Source organism: Drosophila rhopaloa, unplaced genomic scaffold, assembly GCF_018152115.1.
Source record: "Drosophila rhopaloa isolate 14029-0021.01 unplaced genomic scaffold, ASM1815211v1 contig_115, whole genome shotgun sequence".
NCBI classification, from domain to species: domain Eukaryota; kingdom Metazoa; phylum Arthropoda; class Insecta; order Diptera; family Drosophilidae; genus Drosophila; species Drosophila rhopaloa.
In genome coordinates, this window is record NW_025334990.1 from 11391102 (window position 1) to 11410788 (window position 19687).

At 43.8% G+C, this 19687-nt stretch overlaps 5 protein-coding genes across 8 annotated transcripts; 1 reads left to right on the top strand and 4 right to left on the bottom strand.

Annotated features, from left to right (window-relative positions):
- Positions 1–84: 84 nt before the first annotated feature.
- Positions 85–3621, bottom strand: LOC108046192 (endoplasmic reticulum metallopeptidase 1). Its single transcript, XM_017125771.2, has 12 exons — positions 3564–3621; positions 2988–3507; positions 2760–2934; positions 2620–2704; positions 2303–2423; positions 2095–2249; positions 1647–2030; positions 1403–1583; positions 1160–1344; positions 964–1107; positions 406–906; positions 85–352 (listed from the first exon to the last, which is right to left on the bottom strand). Exons 1-12 carry the CDS (start codon positions 3582–3584, stop codon positions 185–187), a joined length of 2640 nt encoding a protein of 879 aa, XP_016981260.1. The 5' UTR covers positions 3585–3621; the 3' UTR covers positions 85–184.
- A 489-nt stretch (positions 3622–4110) lies between these two features.
- Positions 4111–10483, bottom strand: LOC108046226. Of its 2 annotated transcripts, XM_017125812.2 has the most exons (3): positions 6893–10483; positions 5694–6827; positions 4111–5633 (listed from the first exon to the last, which is right to left on the bottom strand). In XM_017125812.2, the coding sequence occupies exons 1-3, from the start codon at positions 10370–10372 to the stop codon at positions 4323–4325; spliced, it is 5925 nt and encodes a 1974-aa protein (XP_016981301.1). In that variant the 5' UTR covers positions 10373–10483; the 3' UTR covers positions 4111–4322. The 2 variants fall into 2 exon arrangements, with proteins under 2 accessions (XP_016981301.1, XP_016981300.1); XM_017125811.2 differs by having other exon boundaries at positions 4111–6827.
- Positions 10484–10787: 304 nt separating this feature from the next.
- LOC108046244 (fatty-acid amide hydrolase 2-A) lies at positions 10788–15641 on the top strand. Of its 2 annotated transcripts, none has more exons than XM_017125847.1 (5): positions 10788–10881; positions 13490–13783; positions 13840–14059; positions 14120–14694; positions 14755–15641. In XM_017125847.1, the coding sequence occupies exons 2-5, from the start codon at positions 13601–13603 to the stop codon at positions 15364–15366; spliced, it is 1590 nt and encodes a 529-aa protein (XP_016981336.1). In that variant the 5' UTR covers positions 10788–10881; positions 13490–13600; the 3' UTR covers positions 15367–15641. The 2 variants fall into 2 exon arrangements, with proteins under 2 accessions (XP_016981336.1, XP_016981335.1); XM_017125846.1 differs by having other exon boundaries at positions 10806–10932.
- Positions 15642–15721: 80 nt separating this feature from the next.
- On the bottom strand, positions 15722–17472 carry LOC108046245 (sentrin-specific protease 8). Of its 2 annotated transcripts, none has more exons than XM_017125850.2 (2): positions 17254–17472; positions 15722–16778 (listed from the first exon to the last, which is right to left on the bottom strand). In XM_017125850.2, exon 2 carries the CDS (start codon positions 16700–16702, stop codon positions 16055–16057), a length of 648 nt encoding a protein of 215 aa, XP_016981339.1. In that variant the 5' UTR covers positions 16703–16778; positions 17254–17472; the 3' UTR covers positions 15722–16054. The 2 variants fall into 2 exon arrangements, with proteins under 2 accessions (XP_016981339.1, XP_016981338.1); XM_017125849.2 differs by lacking the exon at positions 17254–17472 and adding an exon at positions 16860–16960.
- A 169-nt stretch (positions 17473–17641) lies between these two features.
- LOC108046209 lies at positions 17642–18398 on the bottom strand. Its single transcript, XM_017125792.2, has 2 exons — positions 18033–18398; positions 17642–17970 (listed from the first exon to the last, which is right to left on the bottom strand). Exons 1-2 carry the CDS (start codon positions 18312–18314, stop codon positions 17767–17769), a joined length of 486 nt encoding a protein of 161 aa, XP_016981281.1. The 5' UTR covers positions 18315–18398; the 3' UTR covers positions 17642–17766.
- Positions 18399–19687: the final 1289 nt, after the last annotated feature.

Here is a 19687-nt window from a genome sequence, read left to right on the forward strand (position 1 = left end):
TCAAATCTTATCGGCCAATCTACACACGCGAGGTCTTGATTAATTACTTTATATGGTGACTACGAAAATTTCCATTTCTTAAAGCAGTGCGTTTATTAATAATCTTAGTGTAACGAATTATAAATAACAGAGGCGTTGTTTGGTGCAAACAATATTTAGCGAGAGCTTCTATGAACACACCAACTTAAAATATATAACGTTCGTATAACGTCGGCCATTCCATGACGTGAGCGAAATCGGGGAAATCGGAAATAAACTTCAAGCCAGCAGCGTCACGATCATAGTCATAACTGACAAAGCTGGCGGCAAATCCCAGCTGGCAAGTTGGAGTGCTAAAATCTCCCGAGGATTTCTAAAAATAAATATATTTTTACAAGGAATAAGGGAAATATTTAATTAACTCACTGCAAAGTCAATGTGAAACTTCAAGGGAGAATTATCCTTTCCATAGGCAAAGAATATTTGATAGGGCGCTGAGTATGTCTCGGGCTCATCCAGCATATTTCGAATAAAAGACCAATCCTCCACGTCAACCCCCTCAAGAGGTTGAATGTATAGGCTCATGTGTGGTGGCCCAGAGATCTCGAATTCGAAGCGAGCCACTTTTCCAGAGTCCAGGACAGTCTTGCTCAGGAGCTTCAGAGACGTTGCCCCTGGAATGGCCACCTCCTGCTCCCGAGGTAACCAATGACTCTTTGTGCGGGTCTTACACCAACGGTGATTAAAGCAGGGAACACCACACATCAGATACTTATCGCAATCGGTCGATGTACTAACCAACCCAGTTAGATTAACAGTGGTATCCTCCAGGGGATAATAGAGACGGCGATCCTGGAAGTCGAAGTAGTAGCCGGAATCACTGAGACTCACAGAGCCATCGTACTCATAGAAAATACGTCGAACATGCTAAGAGATTTGGAATGCTATTAAGACTTCATCAATTGTTAGAATCACTTTACTTACCAGGAAATGAATCCTCATTACGCTGGTTTTGGCGCGATAAGGAAAGCCCACATCGGAAACCGCAATCATGCTGAATATAAAGGTCACTACTCCCAAACCGAGCAAAGCTGACTTCGGCCAACGGAACATATTGATTAAGGGAGCCTAAAACAACATGATATTATATACGATCTCTAAAGAAGTCCTCTCGTATTACCACAAATCCCAGGGCAAAGAATGTTCCCGCAGCGCAGATTAGGGCAACCAGGAGATCTGGATTAGTGCCATGTCCAAAACGTCCCAACATGGGGAAAAATACCTGGAGGAAAGTGAAGAAGAGGTAGCAGAAGTACAGGAAGGGCATCAGTTGCAGAATTTGCACGATCAACACCCAATAGAATCCTACAAAAAGGTATAAATTTGTTAGAGCAAAAAACAAAAATGTTATAAGGCTACTTACCACGATCATGGAGAGTACTTAAAAGATTAATCAACAGAGCTGCCGCATAAAAAAGCAGCGACATCATACACAGATAAGGGGTCCTCAGACTTATAGCAGTTAGAATAATAGCAATTAAAGCCAATAGAACACAGTGCGCATGTAGACTCATGTGTATGTGATTGGGGAGGCTAATTTTGTCCTGGAATTTGAATACTTATTAACTGATAATTAAACTCATGTAATCAGTTCAATTGTAACTCACATTCGGCTTGAGGGTGTAGTAGAGGGTTAAGGGCAGAACCTGTCCAATAATTGCTGGGACGATGAAGAGTCCAATCACCAACCAGTTGTTACTGAAATAAGTCATCGAACGATCTCCGGCATCGAAAAGAACTGCCATTAACAAAGGCAATCCAAGGCTAAGGACCATTCCCAACACATGGAGTCCGAGGATTATGGTGAACCATATGGATATTTGACACATGGAGGCATTTGATTCACGACCCATTCTCAGCAATGAGCAGCTCACAAGAACCAAGCTGATCACAGCCACACAACAGTTCAGAATTACGCCAGTGGTCTGAGTGTAGTACACAAAAAATAAACCCAGATAGTCAAAGAAGACAGCATGTCCTTCACTGTAATCCTGTGATAAAATATTAAGTTAAAAGAGCTTTGACTTGGGTTTTCCAATATTACAAGGGACTCACCTCTGGATTGTTCATTTCACTGGCATTGGCAAAACCCCGAACTAGAGATAAAGCATTTTCACCAGAACTTTGAAGGGAATCAATAGGAATCGCCTGAACATTATCAAAAATTGTGTGGTATACATAGCCATTGCTGATTTGTGCCATATCGAGGCCTAAAAAAGTCGTTTTAGTACATCATAAAAAAAGGGAAAGGCAACCTACTCACCTGGCAGCTCTCCGTAATCCCTGAATATCCGGAAATCCGTGTCAGATGGTAAAATCCCAGACTGAAAGATCTCCTCGGCCATTGTGGTGGCGAAGGGATGTTTGGCATTTTGATAGTAGTACTGCAAAGAGAAAATAAAATAAATATCAATGTAGCAAAACGTGTCGCTTTCATCAAAGGTAAACAGAATTCACGAAATCAAATTGCCGCAATTAGCAATTCGATAAACAAATACAATTATAAGGCCTATAAACTGCAAATAGGCACGAGTCTAGCCAACTGTTTCCTGGTAACCAATTGTGATTCGTCATAGGTACCTTTATGAGCCAGGGATTATTTGGGCCAGTCTGGAACAACAGATCACGACCTCCGCTGCCGGCCACTTCCAGATTTACGAGGGCCCTGTTTAAAGATTCTTTTATTATTTTCTTTAATTATAAGAGAAATCTCCACTCACTTGCAATTACCCGCCCATTTGTGCAGGGTGATAAAACCATGTGACGCCTCCAAGGGATTTTCCTCGGCTCCGTTGAACAAAAACACAATGGGATGCTCAAATGGGGTATCCGATATAGCCACTTGGCGAAGTACCTCCAGCATAACCACAACCATAGTGCCATCATCACCGGAACCTTTAAACAGGAGTTATTGCACATCATTTAAAAAAAAATATCGTTAAACATACCAGGACTGCTGGGCTTGGAATCGAAGTGGCTATTGACCAGGAGATAGGACGAACTATTAGAGCTCTTGGAACTAATTTTCACAACCACATTCTGAACGCCTTGGTACATGTTCACCATTTGCCAATGCATGTAGGCCCCTGATGGCTGTTGAATATCCAACTCGAGTTCGTAGAGATCACTGCGCATTGCCGCCCGGATATTCTCCACCTCCTCGACGAGAAAAGCCACCGTGGTCACCTCATTAGCCACACTGCCCACCACCTTGGGTCCGATCCGGTCGTATTTGTAGAGCAGCCTTTGTGCTCTCTCCGCCACAAATTGGCCAGGTTTAGAAGATTCATCAGCTATCAAGACACTATCCGGCAGTCGATTGTAGAGGGGAAATACCACTGCGTAAAATAGGACGACCCACAGGAGAAGAAACGATGGTGCATAATACCAGGGCAATCTATATTTCATATGCTTTTGCTGCGACAAAACATTGACCAGCGCCATGTCCGACTTGCTTTCAGCGGAACCCTGTAAAAAGTTTATTGATTAATGACTTTAAATTGATTTTAAAAATCAAATCTCACATTCTCGTCCCTTGACTTCATGTCGTTTGATTCTGGTCGGTCGCGAAAATCGAACAGTTCTTTTGGCCAGTCGGGACTGAACTGAAAAAGCCATGGACTTGCGGCACCTAAAGTTGAAGGTAGACGGATATTATCAGCAGTGATTCGCACTTTGAAGCCCATAAAGATAAATCGCTTTATGCATGCAATATAGCGTTCGATGCTAACGAGAATGTAGTGAAAAACCCCGACTATTCTCCAGTTGCTTCCCAGTTAAGTTTACCTATTTGGTATCTAAATAATAGAAGATTTATGGACTCCTATCTTTATATCGCTTTAAAAAAGCAAAGAAATTGTTTTTCGCACGCTTGTTTACCCAGTGACAGCCTGTCGCCCAACCCAGAAATCTTATCTTTATGTCCATAAGCGGTTGCTGCTTATATATACATCTTTGACTTCTTCAGTACCACATCTTATTGAGACCACAAAAAGTTCAATTCGCAAATTGTTAAAGTAGTTTAATGATACATCGATCGATTTGCTGCTCAGAAACCTGATTAGAGAGGTGTACAGTGTTTAAATATTTATTTTCATTATTTAAGGACATCATGTGGACTTAGAATTCTTGTAGACTTCTTACAACAGAGGTGTCTGCTTTACATAATAGTTTAATTTTAAAAGTACATTAAAAGTCCATTTACAAAATACACATTCTATAAAAAAAACAATTTTGTTATATCTACCCTATTTATTTGTACTTGGTCAGTTTGTGTTAATTGTCTACGTCTTCTGTCGCATCGAATCCGCAAGACCATCGAGCAACTCGTCGACTTCTTTTGCATAGGGAACGTCTGTGAATTTATGCGGATTATCCGAATATATCACCGTCAATTCTACTCGGAGGCCGGTGAGCACTTTGTACAGCTTGGTGCCGCGCAACATGGCCTTGTATTTGGCCCCGAAGCCGAAAAGTTTCCACAGCATTAGTACAACTAATCGATGCTCTTCGAATGAGTCCAAGACTTTTTCAGTGGACTCTGGTCCTTTTTTAACTGGTTGGTCCACAATATCATATAGCATGTTAATGAAGCCGGAATGTTCTACCAACTGGCTCCGATTGCTATTAAAAAAGCACATGTTTCGTAGGATACGAAGGCACAGAATCCTCTTTTTGTTCAATGGCGGTGTGCGTCGAATGGTCTCGATGAGGGCATGAAGATGGCAAACTTTGGATCCGACATCATATCGGGAAAATACCTCCCAAAATCCAAGCCAAGCGTTTAGAACCAGTGGTTTCACTTTGGTAGCATGAGATGAAGATGGATTTGCTGGGAGGATCGTATCAAACATGTCGAGCACATGCATTTTGGATAGACTCAGTCGACCCTCGGCACAGGAGCAACAGTTTACCATTGCCCTCAGGGCGGGCACCATACTGTGATTGGGCTCCTTGTTTGGGGTCTCCTTCCTGGTCGTCTCGAAGTCAGCCACGCGAACCATCAGCTGAAGCAGGGAATGCGATTGTCCAGAAGGAACCAGCGAAGTCTGTTTGCACATCTCGAAGGAGTGCTCCGTAAGAAACATGGTCAGCTGGACGGTGATCTTTTTTAAGTGCTGCGAGTGTGACAGCCAAGGCCAGATGCGGATAAGAATTCGAACAACAGTGGCAGCCATAGTGGGCTGGGTGATCACAGCATGATGCGAACTGTGCCACTGCCCCAACATGTTGATCAGAAGCAAGAGATTGCTCAGGATGTCGCGTGACTTGTGGGCTCCCACGCGCTTCACATAGACGCAGGCGTTCCCGATGTTAACATCGTTAAGAAAGGTTTCCAGAAGGCTAATCACTCGATCTAGCAGTTTCAGTTGCCCAGCCGCATGGACAGCCCAAGGTGAGATCTTCAGCAATCCGCCGAGAGTCTCACATATCTGCACATGACCTGCTCCAGGCGTTTTCAGGAAATGGAAGGTCTTGGGCGGATAATGGTGATCAAAGAGCCGATCCAGGCGGTGGTAGAGGAGCACAGCTGCATTGGTGGTTTTGGTCCCAGCTTTTGGGCTCTGGCCATCACTCTCCTTTGGCTGTTGACCCTGCATGCATATAGATATCAGTTGCTTATGTGTAGAAGCTATTTCGTCTTTGCCATTTACCAATAGCTTTTCTCCTTCAGACGGCAAAATATCATCAAGTTGCAATGTGTACTGTTCCAGTTCTCTCAGCAAGCTCTCCTTCTCTGGTGCACATTGCGCCTTGATGAACACCATGGATAGAGATGAGAGGGTGTAGCGCTGAAAGGAAGTGTTCATGTATGAAGAATGCAATCCGTACAGGAAAAAATCCAAGAAAAGGGCTGGCTGACTCTTCAGTTGCTCGATAAGGACAGCATTCGAATTGGAGTCCTTGCAGAATATCAGAAAGAGCTTGAAGAGTTGAACCAGCAGCCGTTCGGGACAGTCCAAGTCCAGCACATCGTTCGTCAGCGACAGGAAGCTCTGCAGCAGGACGGAATCCCGGCAGATGGTCCTCTGAAGGAACTCAAAGTTATCACTATAGCACAAGGCGTACAACTGGCATATTTGTCCTGCACACAGTTGCAGGAAGGGTATCGAGAAGGACACTGCAGGCGGTGGCGTCTTCATCACATCACTGAGACCGTTCATAAAGCTGTGCTCGCACAGTGTGGCGCACCACTCCGGCTTGATGGACACCATCTGGTTGCAGATGGCAACATAGCAGCTGATTATCTCACACGAATGCTGCTCTCCCGCCAGGTCCTTTGATAGCCAGGGAGTCACATGCATGACTTTCAGAGCATTGTTGGCGTCCTTCAGAAAGTCATGATTGCGCATCAACTCTATGCTAGCTTCGGCACCAATGGTCGGCATCAGCAGGATAAAAACGCGTCCGGCCAACTCCCTAACCAACATCTGCTCGTGGACATCCAATAGCGTGGTTAAACAGCAAGCTGGCAATCCACCAGGAAGAAAGTCCAAGCTCGGCAGAACGCTGGCCATGTTCGAGCCACAGCTAGTTATCCAATTGGCCATTGAAACCCATGCCAAGGCACGCACTTCGCCATCGCTGTGCCCGCACAAGCCAAGCAAATAGCGCAGAACTTTCTTCGCAACTCCTGTATCGATTGTAGTTTTGTCCTTGGCAGGAAGCCGAGTTTGGTGCATATGTAGCTGACAGATAATATGCAGGCAGTCGCGTTGCCACTGCGCTCCGGTCTGCGTCGATGTCCTCAAATCGCTAGACAGCTGTATGAAGTGCTGGCAATAGTGCTGCGGTTAGAAAGGCAATGTTAAAAGTGAACAATTAAATTCAATCGATAACTTTCAATACTCACTATTAGCTGAACATCGTTAAGCTTCAGCTCCCGCTCGCTTAAATGGCGCAGGATGCGGAGCATACATCGCACGTGCTGGAGCTGACGCAGCTCAAAGTGTGTTTTGGCCAAAACACTCAGCTGCATGAACAGCTTCCCATGCCAGTTCATCGAGATCGAACTGCGCTCGGCGGACAGGAGTTGCATCAGGCACTGAGTAATTAGGTGCAGAATTTCCAGCGGAACAAGGCGGTCGTGCAAAAGCAGATGGAAGCTGTGATGATGATCAGTATCGAGGGCTTTGCTCAGTCCACTCATCACCTGCGGCTGGGAGAAACGCAGACAATTGAGGCACAATTCCAGCAGGGATTTGTAAAGCTCACGATCCGCGTCGTTGCCCGGCGCCAAGCGGACAAACTTGTGGATGAGCTTCCACATGCCTTCGCCCACCTTCTGAGGTATCGAGCTGCGCAGAAGCACGAGGAATAGTTGAATGAGGGTCACGATCTGGTGCAGATCCTGGTGGTTGCAGCAGTTACTGGCCGCGGTGATCTGTCGCCCTAGTTGTAGCTCCAAGTGTGACGCCTGCACCAATGCCAAATCGGCAACTTTTATCTTGAGAGAGTCCCTAATATCCAGATCCCCAACAGACTCCAAAGTCATGCTCGATGGAGTCTGGCAAACGCGATGTGCCGTATACAGTCGCCAGTGCTGGGCAGCTCTGGCCTTATCTCCTCCGAAATGGGTTTCCTCCAAGTCTTCCTGCAATTGCATTCCCTCCATAATAGCAGGTTCTCGCGGTGTATTATCAACATCGTATGTCACAGGCAGAATCATGGGACTCAGTTCTATGTCCAGCACTAACTCGTCCAAAGTGGAGTTGACGTAGTTGTGGAATAGCATCAGAAACAGGCAGATGCTGACATCCTGGCGCAACTGCTTCTCATGCGGCAGCATGAACAAAGCGCGGAGCAGACACACATACACTTCAAAAGTGTTCGAGATCTCTTCACGGAATCCAGCATTATGTAGCAGCAGCTTCATCAAGATACTCACTGTGGGCAGTAGAATATCTACGGGCTCGTTGGCACTCTCCTTCTTCAAAGCATTGTGCAGCGACTCCAGAATCAGTCGATATCCATCGTCCTTCGTGGAGAAGTCGTCGCAAGCTTTCCAGTTTTGAAGCATGACGTTTAACTGAGTCATTGTGGACTTCCTGATAGAAGGCCTCAAGTCTTTGGTCTCCAGCAATCGGAGCAAGGCATCCAAGCTGCGCTGTCCTTGAAACGGTTCTTTGATATATTCATCAAAAATGGTAATGTAATCAACTGGTGGTTGGATCAGGCAGAAATCGTTCGGGAGCATCTCAATCGGAACCTGGTTCATGGTTGGCCTATACTTGTTCGTGTAGTCCTGACATTGCAGCACGTAAGCGATCCTAGTGGTGGCATCGCTTCTCATCTGAGAAAACGGATGGAACATGTAGTAAACGTAGCCACGCAGCATCAATTGCGGTTCCAGTGGACTGGTGTCCGGCTCGAACAACTGCCAAACCACTCCGTGCAATTGCTTGTGTGTAACCGACCTGCGGATCAGCTGGGCCAGCACGGGAATAACCAGTTCGAACACTTTGTTAAAGTCCTTTGCACTGAGCACGCAGTTCAGTTTTAGTAGCATTGAAGGATAATCAATACACCACTGGCGCACCTGCTCCGGAGCATCAGCGTCCAAACTCTGAAGGATCAGCCCTTCCAGTATCTTGGTGTTCAGTGGCAAACCAAGAATGTGATGGCGGACCAGGTCCAAATTGCTGCATCCCGTCCTGTAGACCGTCTTGTTCATAAAGGCATGAAAATGGGACACCACAGGTCGCGGCATTAAACGGTACACAAATCCACGGAGCTTTTGGTCCTCTAAATTCATCAGCATTAAAATCAGCGATTCTGCATTTTCTCTTAGCTTCGGATCACCAACGTAAAGTGGTGTGCATTCCACGACAGCGTCGAAGAGCTGTTTCACCAGAGTCTCACTTCCCAGTTGTTCGACCACCAGGCACACCTCCCTGTGCATTCGGACTAGCTGCTCCGCAGCCATTCTGGTTTTCGGCTGGAATTGGTTTAGGGCCAGGCTGTAGGCCCGCTTCAACTTGATCAAACGCTCCTCATCCCTCGAGGGCTCCGAGGGCATCGAGGACAGGGCGCAGATTAGGTTGGTCAGTGACTTCATGCGATCGGGCACGCAAGACAGGTAGGAGCTGTCCAAAATTAAGGGTTTGATGAGCCTTTGGGCGTTTGCTCGGTCCAGGTGCTTGTCATAGGTGAGGTTCAGGGCTACTGTATCCTGTAGCAGGCCGTTAAAGATCAGTGATTGCAGACGGGGAATAATCATTGAGTCCACCAGCTTGGCCAGGTCACTGCCCTCCAGACTGTTGCAGTATGTGAGTAGCTTGCTTACTACGTGTGAAAAACGTACGGTGCCCAGGGGTGAGACTCGGCAGTGGATGACATCATAGGTTCGGATGGTTTCCACGCTGAGCTCCAGGATGTGCCAGTTGTCGTTCGTCGCGCGGAACAGCAGCGGGTGGATTAGCTTGGTGCAGTTGGCCAGCAGCACCCCCAAGATGCACTCCACCTTCAGTTGCTTGGGACGCGTTCCAGGAGGATCAATGCTGGCCGAATAACTAAGGGTATTACTGCGCACCTGAATGCGGCGCTGTAACTGTTTCAAGAAAGCGATTAGTGCCCGGTTTACGTACAGCAGACTGCCATCTGTCCGCTTTTGAAGCTGCACAAGATGGAGGAATACATATGGCGGCTGCAGAAAATACTCAGCCGGGTAGTCGCTCATCCGGATGATCAGATGGGTAAGCTGCACTTGCACCTCAAGGACATTAGTGGCACCATCGCGCGGCATGTCGATCATGTTCGTCATGCTCGCTACATCGTCCACGCCCGGACGCGTCCAGGCGGTCTCGTAGTCCTCGGGCGTGAGATTGACAAGCAAATGGTCGATGGTGCTGGTCACGAATTCAGATCCCTGGCTCTGACTGGTCACATCAATCGAACTAAAACTGGAGGCAGACGGCGTGGCCAGGACCATTTTGTACTTCTGAAGCAGCAGCAGTTGCAGTTCGTCCAGAAGTTCGTTGATTCGCTTGGACTCCAGACTACGAAGAACGCGACGCACCTTCTCTAGCTCCGTCTTCAGTCGAACGTAGGGAATCTTGCGGATTACCGCCTCGCCGTACTCCGAGCGCAACAGCTCCAGGATCATGGCCAGCACGCGGTCGGGGGCCAGTGGAGGAGTGTACCCGAACCAGCGGATGAGCTGCTTGAGGAGCAGCACCGGCTTGAACTGGATGCGCTCGTCCAACTGAAGGCACCGGATGAACCGCGTCTCAACCTGCTCGAGGGCGCGCAATCGGATCTCCTCCGAATCGCTGGTCAGCTTGGCCAGCTGTGGATCCGCCAGCTGCAGGACCAGACTCTCTTTCGCGCTCATTTCTAAAACCTTATATTACCCTATTTTCACTTCGTGTTCAGTTTCCTTTCCAGCAGCAAATGTTCCAAAATGACATTTTTGAAAGCGTCAACTCGAAATGTGCCGGCCTTGCCAGACTTACCCAGCTTTGTGTATATTCAAAAGGGGTTAAATAATCCTATAGGTGTATTTAACTGAATCTAGTATTTTTATTAGGTCTATAGCGTCACGGACTTCAATTATATTACAAATGTTATGTTACTAAAATCCCTTCTACTTTTTCTGTGTTCTGGTTTCCTTACTGGTTCATTTAATTGCAATAAACCTAATAATGTTTAAAATAATATAAATGGCCTAATTATTTGTTCTGAAATACTTCAAGATAAAAACCACCATTGGTTTAAAAAAATTAAATTTTTTCGGTATATTTTCTGCAGTTAACTAGTTTTTTGAGTCACTCCATCCACGGTCACACTAGTTCTTTATGTTTTAAAAAAATCGCCCATCTGATCGGACTTACTTTGTCGCGGGTAAATAATAGTTTTTGTTTGGCATGTCTGCGAAGTACTCGACTGTTCTGTGTATGTATATCTGATTATCTCGGATTTCGTGCCATTCCGCGAACTTTACAGTGTATAAAGTGCAATTATGTGATTGCAAATACACCCACACGCACAGTAACCGCTAATAATCAGTTGACAACCGGTTTTTTGTGAAATAGAACAAAAGTCACTTTTGCATTGTCCTTATTTTATCTCTTGTGCCTTATTTTATTAAATTCTGGTTCCATTGTTACGGACTCTTGTGACGTCAGCTGGGGTGTATTTGTCTGTTTTATTATTTTGTTTTTTCGCGCGCCATCAAGTAAACAAAGCTTAATACATACATATATACATATATGTTTGTATGTATAGTGCCAAATAACACTTAATGAATTTGTAAACCAAACAAAGCATATGCTGGAAATGGAAATGGCGAAATGATGTCACTTGGCACACGTCCGGGGTATTCCCCTGGCCCTCCCACTTTACCTCCCCCTTTCTCACAAACTTATTCGCCGGTCGTGGCCTTTGCTATTCCACCTTTTGTGTACATATGTATGTAATATATCACACCCTCTACTTGGAAATCAATAGCCCCCCCTCTATTTCCTAATTGGAAATGGCATGCCATTAAGAGCGAGTGCTCTCTTCCCCTCTCTAGTTTCCAATTGAATGCAACAGGTCTCGTACAATCGTAAATGACAGTTAAGTATTTTGGCCACTGTGCCAAATTCAAACTCAGCGACAAGTATTTATGGCTAATCTTATCGGATTGTCCACTTAAATCCCCGATTACGGCGCGATTATCGTTTTGCATCAGAGCCCATTGACCTTTGAACAAATCAATTGCTAGGCGATTGAAATAAAAATATGATTTATTAAGCACCAAGGAAATGTTGTCTTAAATTGTTATAATGACATCCAATCAATCTACATGAAAACATTTCAAAATTTCTTCCTAATAAAACTCATTTAAAAGAGTGTTGTGAACTCTGTATGGCGTGCTCTGTATAATTTGTAAAGGCTATATGCGGTGTTACTCCTATATTGTTCCCGTAGTCAAAGTCAGGGTCTGACAAACTGTCACCTCCCCCTGTGCAATCACCTCCCTCTCCCGATTTGCGAGTGCGAAATTGATTATAATGCACTCTTTGCATTCGAATGTCTGGCAATTCAATTAGCAGGCCGAGCAAACTGCGATATGTTAAAAGGCGCTTTCATTAAAATAATATAACTCGGGAAACATGTTTGCGATAAGCACAATGTGATAAGCAATGGGAACTTTGAATTGCCACTAATCACATACGGAACACTATTTGGATTGTACAATGTTAGTTTAATGATTGTTTTTTATCGCCAACGCCTGGCATAAACAAACGGCTGCGACCTATGTACGTATGACTCACTTTACTTATCACATCACATGGGATTTTTTCTTCAGAACAATTTGGAGTTCTAATGGGGATAATAGTTTACTCACCACGGTCCGCTGTACTCTGTGCCATTATCTTCTTATATTTAAGCAGTGAATTAGCTGTCTGCAGCACACTCATGATAAGATAATAAAGAAAATCCTTATTCTGGCCAAACATATGGCTACAGAATATTAAATTGCCTCGTTTCAATATTTATTCTGAGCCTCTGTGCTCGTATCTTTTCGCTTCAAAAGTTTCCGTTGTTGTGTTCTGTAAATAACGAATATTTACGACTCAAACAGGTAAAGTCGTTTGTTTAAACAACCTTTTCCGAAAAGCGCGCTAGTAAGTTTGCTTTAGCTTTTCTTTGCCATAGAGAAAAACACGTTTTCCTCCATATTTTATCTGATCTGTCTGTCGTTATTTGCCAACTTTTAGCACACGTTTGAGTTAATTTGTTTATGGAAAGCACTTTTGCAATTATATGAGGGAATAAATGCGGTTTCTTACTTATAAATACATTGTACATGGAATTTGGAAAATAATTCTCTGGTACAATTTTTCCATGTTTTTACGAGTTCATATTCACCTATGAGTCAGCCACAGGTGTGGACTATCTGGGACACCCCATTAAGTGGCGGGTCTATTTAATTATGGTCGGCCCAGACACGAGTAAATGATTGCCCATATCTCAAATAAATGACACGCTACCTAGGAGAAGTGATATACAGAACTGATAAACAAATATAATTCTGAATTTATACTTTTTTTCAAGTTATTATTTTCCTATTTATTCTAGAGTATATAAACGTTCACATGAGTGGATATGCTTTCGTTAATATTGCAATATTCCATGGAATTTTCTCACAGGCTAAATTCGTTATTAGGAACCATTATATTCATAAAAGTTTTTATCAACTTTAATGACTGAATTGCTAACCATAAATCCGAGAGATTTTTGAAGGCCATTCCGAATACCTAGTTACCCCTATTTATTCCCACCCAGCTGGCAAATTACATATTGTTTTTTTTTTCGCAGTACAAATATTTACATTTTTTCGATATTAAACCGCTTAAAAATGTCGACACAACGCAATTTATTTATACAGATATATGTTGCATGTTTTTAAAGAATTTTTAATCCATGTATTTTAATTTTTGCACACGTTAAAATTTTCTAGAGCAATAACACATGGGCCACAGCAAAGAGATCAAACATAAACACCCACAATTCCGATTCTGATTCCAAGTAGTTGCAGTTCTTCAGCCGTACATTCCTTAAATCCGGCGAAATGGAGAACCGTGTTCCATTGGCTCGGGCCATCGGCGGCTACATCTTTGGCCTTCTACAGGCCGTCATTCGTTTTATCTTCCGGCTGATCTATGGCCACAAAGGTGAGAGTGTTCCCCCGATCACGGACCCCATTCTGTTGGAGTCGGCCACATCGCTGGCCAGGAAGATCCGCAATCAAGAGGTGAGTGAATTAAGTAATTATATACAAAATATACCTAAATAATTCCATTATTTCAGCTAAGCAGTGTCCAGGTTCTGGAATCCTTTATCCGGCGCATTAAGGAGGTGAACCCCGTTCTAAACTGTGTGGTGGATGAGCGGTACGATCAAGCTTTAAGGGAAGCAGCTGAAGCGGATGCCTTGATCAAATCTGGTCAATACAGCGTAGAGGAGCTGGCCAAACAGAAACCCTTCCTGGGAGTGCCCATCACAACCAAGGATTGCATATCGGTCAAGGGTGCGTAGAGCACTTTAACTTCTTATAATCGCGCTAATGAAAAGTTTACTTTTCCTTTAGGCATGCTTCACACAGCTGGACTCTACGAACGTCGGGATGTGCGCGGTTCGCAGGATGCGGATGCCATGGCTTTGATGCGCAAGGCTGGAGCCATTCCCTTCGCCCTCACCAATGTTTCCGAGGTGTGCATGTGGTGGGAGAGCAACAACACAGTGCACGGAAGGACGAGGAATGCCTATGACACGAACCGCATTGTAGGCGGATCCAGCGGTGGCGAAGGCTGCATCCAGTCGGCGGCTGCCTCCGCCTTTGGCTTGGGCTCGGACATTGGCGGCTCTATTCGAATGCCGGCTTTTTTCAATGGCATTTTTGGTCACAAGCCCAGCAAGCTGGTGGTGTCCAATGTGGGTCAGTTCCCAGCTCCCTTCAGTGAGGAGCAAAACTCTTTCCTGGGCCTGGGGCCCATGTCACGATTTGCCGAGGATTTGCGACCCATGCTGAGGATTATGGCGGGCGAGAAGGCTGCACTGCTCAATCTGGACGAGGATGTGGACCTGAAAAAAATGAATTTCTTTTATCAAGAGTCTGATGGCGGTGGCCGTTTGATTTCCCCCGTTGATCCTGATTTGAGACAGGTAAAGTAATCTGTTATTTGTATATTTGAGAACTCTTATGAATAATCTTCCCTACTATAGGCCATGAAACTCGTGGTGCAGCATCTGAGCGAGAAGTTTGGCAGTCAGAAAGTCGAGCGCATCCAGTTGCCACAATTCCGCCAGTCGGCTGCCATCTGGTTCGCCAATATGCGCGACGACAGCGGCCATGGATTCGCCTACCAGCTGGGCAACCTGACGCACGATATCAACACGTACCTGGAGTTGTTCAAGTGGCTGTTTGGTGCTTCCAAACACACATTTATTGGCCTGTCAACGGCTATCATGGATAGTGCCCAGTGCAAGCACGGGTCGCCCAAGTACGACCACCTAGTGCGAAAGCGTAATGAGCTGAGGTCGGAGCTTCAGAGCTTGCTGGGCGATAACGGAGTCCTGATCTACCCCACGCATCCGACGGTGGCTCCTTATCACAATGAGCCCATTACGCGACCCATTAACTTTGCGTATACGGGTATTGTGAATGTGCTGGGCTTCCCGGCTACTGCTGTGCCGTTGGGCAAATTGGGAAGTGAGGGCCTGCCGCTGGGCGTACAAATTATCGCCAACTTCAACCAGGATCGGCTGTGTTTGGCTGTGGCAGAGGAACTAGAGCGAGCCTTCGGCGGCTGGGCCAAGCCCGAAGTTCGCCTGTAAGGCAAGTCTCAACTATTTGCGTACCCGTTAGTATGCAGCTTAGCTAGATGTTAGATAGTAGTGATCAGGGCATACTTTTGGACTCCACCCTTAACCCACTCTCCCGTTCAAAATCCCACCCACCAAAGCATTCGCCTGGTGATAAAAGGTATTCCTTGTAATATCACTTTTCGATGTGGTTTTATCTATTTTGTATGTGTTTTTAATCGTAAACTAATCAATGATCGTAAGGATCTGTTCCCGTTTAGCATTTATAATAAATAATTGCAACCTAAGATGCGGTGTTTTTTGTGAAATTTAAGTTATACGGCGACAGAAGCCGCTTGGCCAAACAAACGGAAATAAGAATGCTGAATTCGAATCCAACGCGCTATGCGTGTAAACAATTTTTATTTGAAAGACCATACATAGAGATATGCCGACGCACCCCTCCATTGGTGGACTTGTATTGTTTTCTTTTTTCAGTGCCTGGCACTGCTTTTCAAATAAACATTCTTATTCGTCAAGGGGAACTAAGGAAATTAAAATTAGCAATATCAAGGATATCGTATTCACATGAGCCTCCTCCGGTGGCTGCCCTCCCTCATTCTCAAGCAACACCTAGGTGCGAGTTACATTCGTAATTTGGTCTCTTAAAACTACTGGCTGTCGGCGGGAATCCAGGAATCCGTGAATCCCCCCGCATGCTCTAACCCTTGCCGCCAAGCGAGAGGATTAGCTTGAGCAGCTCGGTGCGCTTGGCCTTGACGGTGTCGATGTGCAGTGAGGGCAGTCCGTCGATCACCTCGTACCTGTTCAGGTAGTCGGCTATGTGGTCTGTCATGCAGATGACGTGGATGCCGCAGTCGTAGCCGTTGGCTTGTTGGAGGCAGCGCATGGGCCGGAATTTGGCCAGACGGACGCCCAGCAGCTCCTTGATCTTGTTCATCAGCTCCACGGAATTGCCCGTATTGTTGTTTCCATAGGAATCAAAGTGATAGAATGTCTTTTCCGGCCGCGAGAAGACCAGCAGTGACCAGTGGGTGCCACCGGCCTCGGTGGTCTCGTTGTCATTCAGGGCAAAGAAAATGAAGGGTTTGCCAGTGGCCTGGCTCTGGTCGAGGAGCTGCTCCAGCTCCTGGTTGTCCATGTACTTCATGCACTGCGTCACCTCCGGGGCGATAAAGTGCAGGTCCGAGTTCGTCTTGTACTTCATGTGCGACAGGTACTCATAGTAGAAGCTCAGGATCTGATCGTTCAGCCAGTGGGGTCCATGGAGCAGCTGGACATCAGACATTCGCAGGCAGGAGTCGTGGAAGGTCAGCGAGATGGGATCCGCTTTGGAGTTGCTGCCCATCTTGGCGTGGTAATTGTTATTGAACCTGGAGCGCCGAGGATTCGGATTTTGGTTCTGATTCTGGCGTGTATGTTGCCTATGAGAAATATAAATTAAATTACATTAAATCACGTAATTTTGACTAGATTTGTGTGTATTTCCGGCCGGTGACTGTCACCTCAGAATTTTCCTATCTTGGGGCATCATTTTTCCGTCTGTTCTGCGCAAAAACTCCGCTGAAAAGAACTTTTTTCCCGGGAATAATTCAGACACAACTCTAGCTTTTCAAAGTCAACGCACGAATGACATTTTCTTGGTTTCCCTTTTGCTTGCTCTTTCGTTTACCGGCCGGCAAATTGGGTTTCATAGCTATCGGAAATTGGTCATGCAACTCGCTTTTCAAGTGCATTATTATTTTATTCACTTTAATCGAAAATAAACAATAATGGACTTGAATTTCATAGAGAACGCTTTTGTTTTTGTGTTGGGCGGCGAAAGTGCGTAGCAAAACAAAACTAAGAGGAGGGGCAGTGGGTGGTGGCGGCGGGGGCGGGTTTTGGGGAGACACTCACCACGCAAAATGGCTTCCCCTCTATTTCGTGACCTCGCAATCTGTCCTTGATTTGGACACTCCTGACGTATTTTCATTTATTTGGCTGTTTGGTGGCAAGTAACTTGAATATATCAACTGTTTTTTACTGCTTATCAAATTACACAACACTCAAAAATGTTTTTTTCCGCGCAAAAAAAGTAATCTTTTCGCCTTCTTTGGGTCTCATTTTCACAGCGGGGCTGCCAGACTGGAAGTTTGTGTAGTCTGGCACCTCTATCTTGTCAAGTTGTATTCCTAGTGCTGGTAAATTTCATTTTCATTTTAAAATATCTGAAATTAGGATATTTTAAATACAATTTTTAATAAACTCAAATATTTTTAATTAGATCCTATATATATATACGTATATATTAGAATTTAATTAAATTGCTTAACATGTTTTTTCTTTACAATTCGCTTATAAATTTTTAAAATGCCAAAATATGTAGCTTATTTCCTGCCATCAATTTACATTTTTTCAAGTTTAAATGCTTCAACATTTTTTACAGCTAGGCTTAAAATTTTCAGGACAAACTAATTTTTCGGTCTCATCCAATTCTTTAGAAGTTTCAAAAACAGTTTCGCAATGATTTTCCGAAGACGTTTCGCTGGATTCTGGAAAGGGAATATCTCCATCTGCAGGATTCCATGTGCCTCCTCTCAACTGCTCGTTAACCCACTTCAGTTGCTTGTTGATCTAGAAAAAGGAAATCGTTATTACTATTTTCAAATGTCACTAAAGAGTATTATAATTAATACCTTTTCAACGAACTCTTCATAGTTATCGTTAGAAAATAAATGTGCTGTAAATTGGAATATATTTGATGGCTTCGCTTTGATCGCCTCGGCTGTAATCACCCGAATTATGGCTCGGATCTCCGGATGGCGTTGCAAGTACGTCCAATCATCCTTGCGCATGTTTCGGGAAACATTTCCTATGGTCTCGTAAAATTTCGATACATTTTTGTGCAAGTTTTTAGCATGCGTTATATTCTCGGTATTTTCACTTTCCTCAACGCTGGACGTTTTGGTAAAATCCATTTTAGACTTCGCCAGAAATATTTTTGAAGCTTACAAAAGTTTATAACACTTTAATGAATTAAAGGTCTTAAAACTCTATGAGCTATCGATTTTTGAATTTCGAACTAGCATAACATATGATTTCATGTGAAGAACTTTTGTTCATGCAAAAAAAGGCTAGGCACACAGAGATTTTTAGAGAATTGACCCACAATTCTTAAGAGGTATGGATGGTAGGATTAAATTTTTTAAAGTTATGGACTCTAGAATCCAGTTGTTAACTATCTTCTGTTGGTTAACAATCTTCAAGTCATCGGCAACTTAAAAACTCAAAAAATGCATTAACGTTAAAATGTTAAATTTGAATGCAGATTTTAAGAGAATCAGAAAAGAAGTGTTAAGAGGTATATGTCACTTTGAAATCGGATTAAATTTGCTAAAGTTATGGAATCTAGAAGTCGAGTTTTGGGACCCCTTTTTTGAAGTCATCAAAAACTTAGTAATAACTGACATGAAAATGGGTCCAAATTTTTCACCAACGTTAAAATGAAAATTTTAAATGCAGATTTTTAGAGAATCAAATCACGAGTCTTAAGAGGTATGCCACTTTGGAATCGGATTAAATTTGCAAAGTTTTGGAATCTAGAATTCCAATTTTGGGACATATTTTTTTAAGTCATTGAAAATTAAGAAATAACCAACATGAAAATGGCTCAAAATTTTGACCAACGTTAAAATGAAAATTTTAAATGCAGATTTTAAGGGAATCAATTCACGAGTCTTAAGAGGTATGCCACTTTGGAATCGGGCTGAATTTGATAAAGTTATGGAATCTAGAAGTCCAGTCTTGGGACATCATTTTTTAAGTCATTGGAAATTAAGAAATAACCAACATGAAAATGGGTCAAAATTTAAGAAATAACCAACATGAAAATGGTTCAAAATTTTGACCAACGTTAAAATGAAAATTTTAAATGCAGATTTTTAGAGAATCAATTCACGAGTCTTAAGAGGTATGCCACTTTGGAATCGGACTAAATTTGGTAAAGTTATGGAATCTAGAAGTCGAATTTTGGGACCCCTTTTTTCAAGTCATCGAAAACTTAGAAATATCTAACATGAAAATGGGTCAACATTTTGATCAACGTTAAATGAAAAATTTTGAATGCTGTTTTTTAGAGAATTAAAATACAAGTCTTAAAAGGTATGTCACTTTGGAATCGGATTAAATTTAGTAAAGTTATGGAATCCAGAAGTCCAATTAGAGGACCCATTTTTTGAAGTAATCAAAAACTTAACTAATAACTAACATGAAAATGGGTAAAAAAAATTGATTAACGACAAAATGAAATATTGAAATGCAGATTTAGAGAATTAAGCAAGTTTGCCATAAA

What these genes read in the sequence shown, in the direction of transcription:
- LOC108046244 (XM_017125847.1), top strand. Translation starts at nt 13,601, where the DNA reads ATGGAGAACCGTGTTCCATTGGCTCGGGCCATCGGCGGCTACATCTTT. An exon ending in GGAAGATCCGCAATCAAGAG is followed by an intron (nt 13,784 to 13,839) that starts GTGAGTGAATTA and finishes CCATTATTTCAG; the next exon opens with CTAAGCAGTGTCCAGGTTCT. An exon ending in TTGATCCTGATTTGAGACAG is followed by an intron (nt 14,695 to 14,754) that starts GTAAAGTAATCT and finishes TCCCTACTATAG; the next exon opens with GCCATGAAACTCGTGGTGCA.
- LOC108046245 (XM_017125849.2), bottom strand. Translation starts at nt 16,888, where the DNA reads ATGATGCCCCAAGATAGGAAAATTCTGAG. An exon ending in CAAGATAGGAAAATTCTGAG is followed by an intron (nt 16,779 to 16,859) that starts GTGACAGTCACC and finishes TATTTCTCATAG; the next exon opens with GCAACATACACGCCAGAATC.
- LOC108046192 (XM_017125771.2), bottom strand. Translation starts at nt 3,584, where the DNA reads ATGAAGTCAAGGGACGAGAAT. An exon ending in AAATGGGCGGGTAATTGCAA is followed by an intron (nt 2,705 to 2,759) that starts GTGAGTGGAGAT and finishes ATCTTTAAACAG; the next exon opens with GGCCCTCGTAAATCTGGAAG. An exon ending in AGTTTCACATTGACTTTGCA is followed by an intron (nt 353 to 405) that starts GTGAGTTAATTA and finishes ATTTATTTTTAG; the next exon opens with AAATCCTCGGGAGATTTTAG.
- LOC108046209 (XM_017125792.2), bottom strand. Translation starts at nt 18,314, where the DNA reads ATGGATTTTACCAAAACGTCCAGCGTTGAGGAAAGTGAAAATACCGAG. An exon ending in ATGAAGAGTTCGTTGAAAAG is followed by an intron (nt 17,971 to 18,032) that starts GTATTAATTATA and finishes TCCTTTTTCTAG; the next exon opens with ATCAACAAGCAACTGAAGTG.
- LOC108046226 (XM_017125811.2), bottom strand. Translation starts at nt 10,372, where the DNA reads ATGAGCGCGAAAGAGAGTCTGGTCCTGCAGCTGGCGGATCCACAGCTG. An exon ending in TTAACGATGTTCAGCTAATA is followed by an intron (nt 6,828 to 6,892) that starts GTGAGTATTGAA and finishes TTCTAACCGCAG; the next exon opens with CACTATTGCCAGCACTTCAT.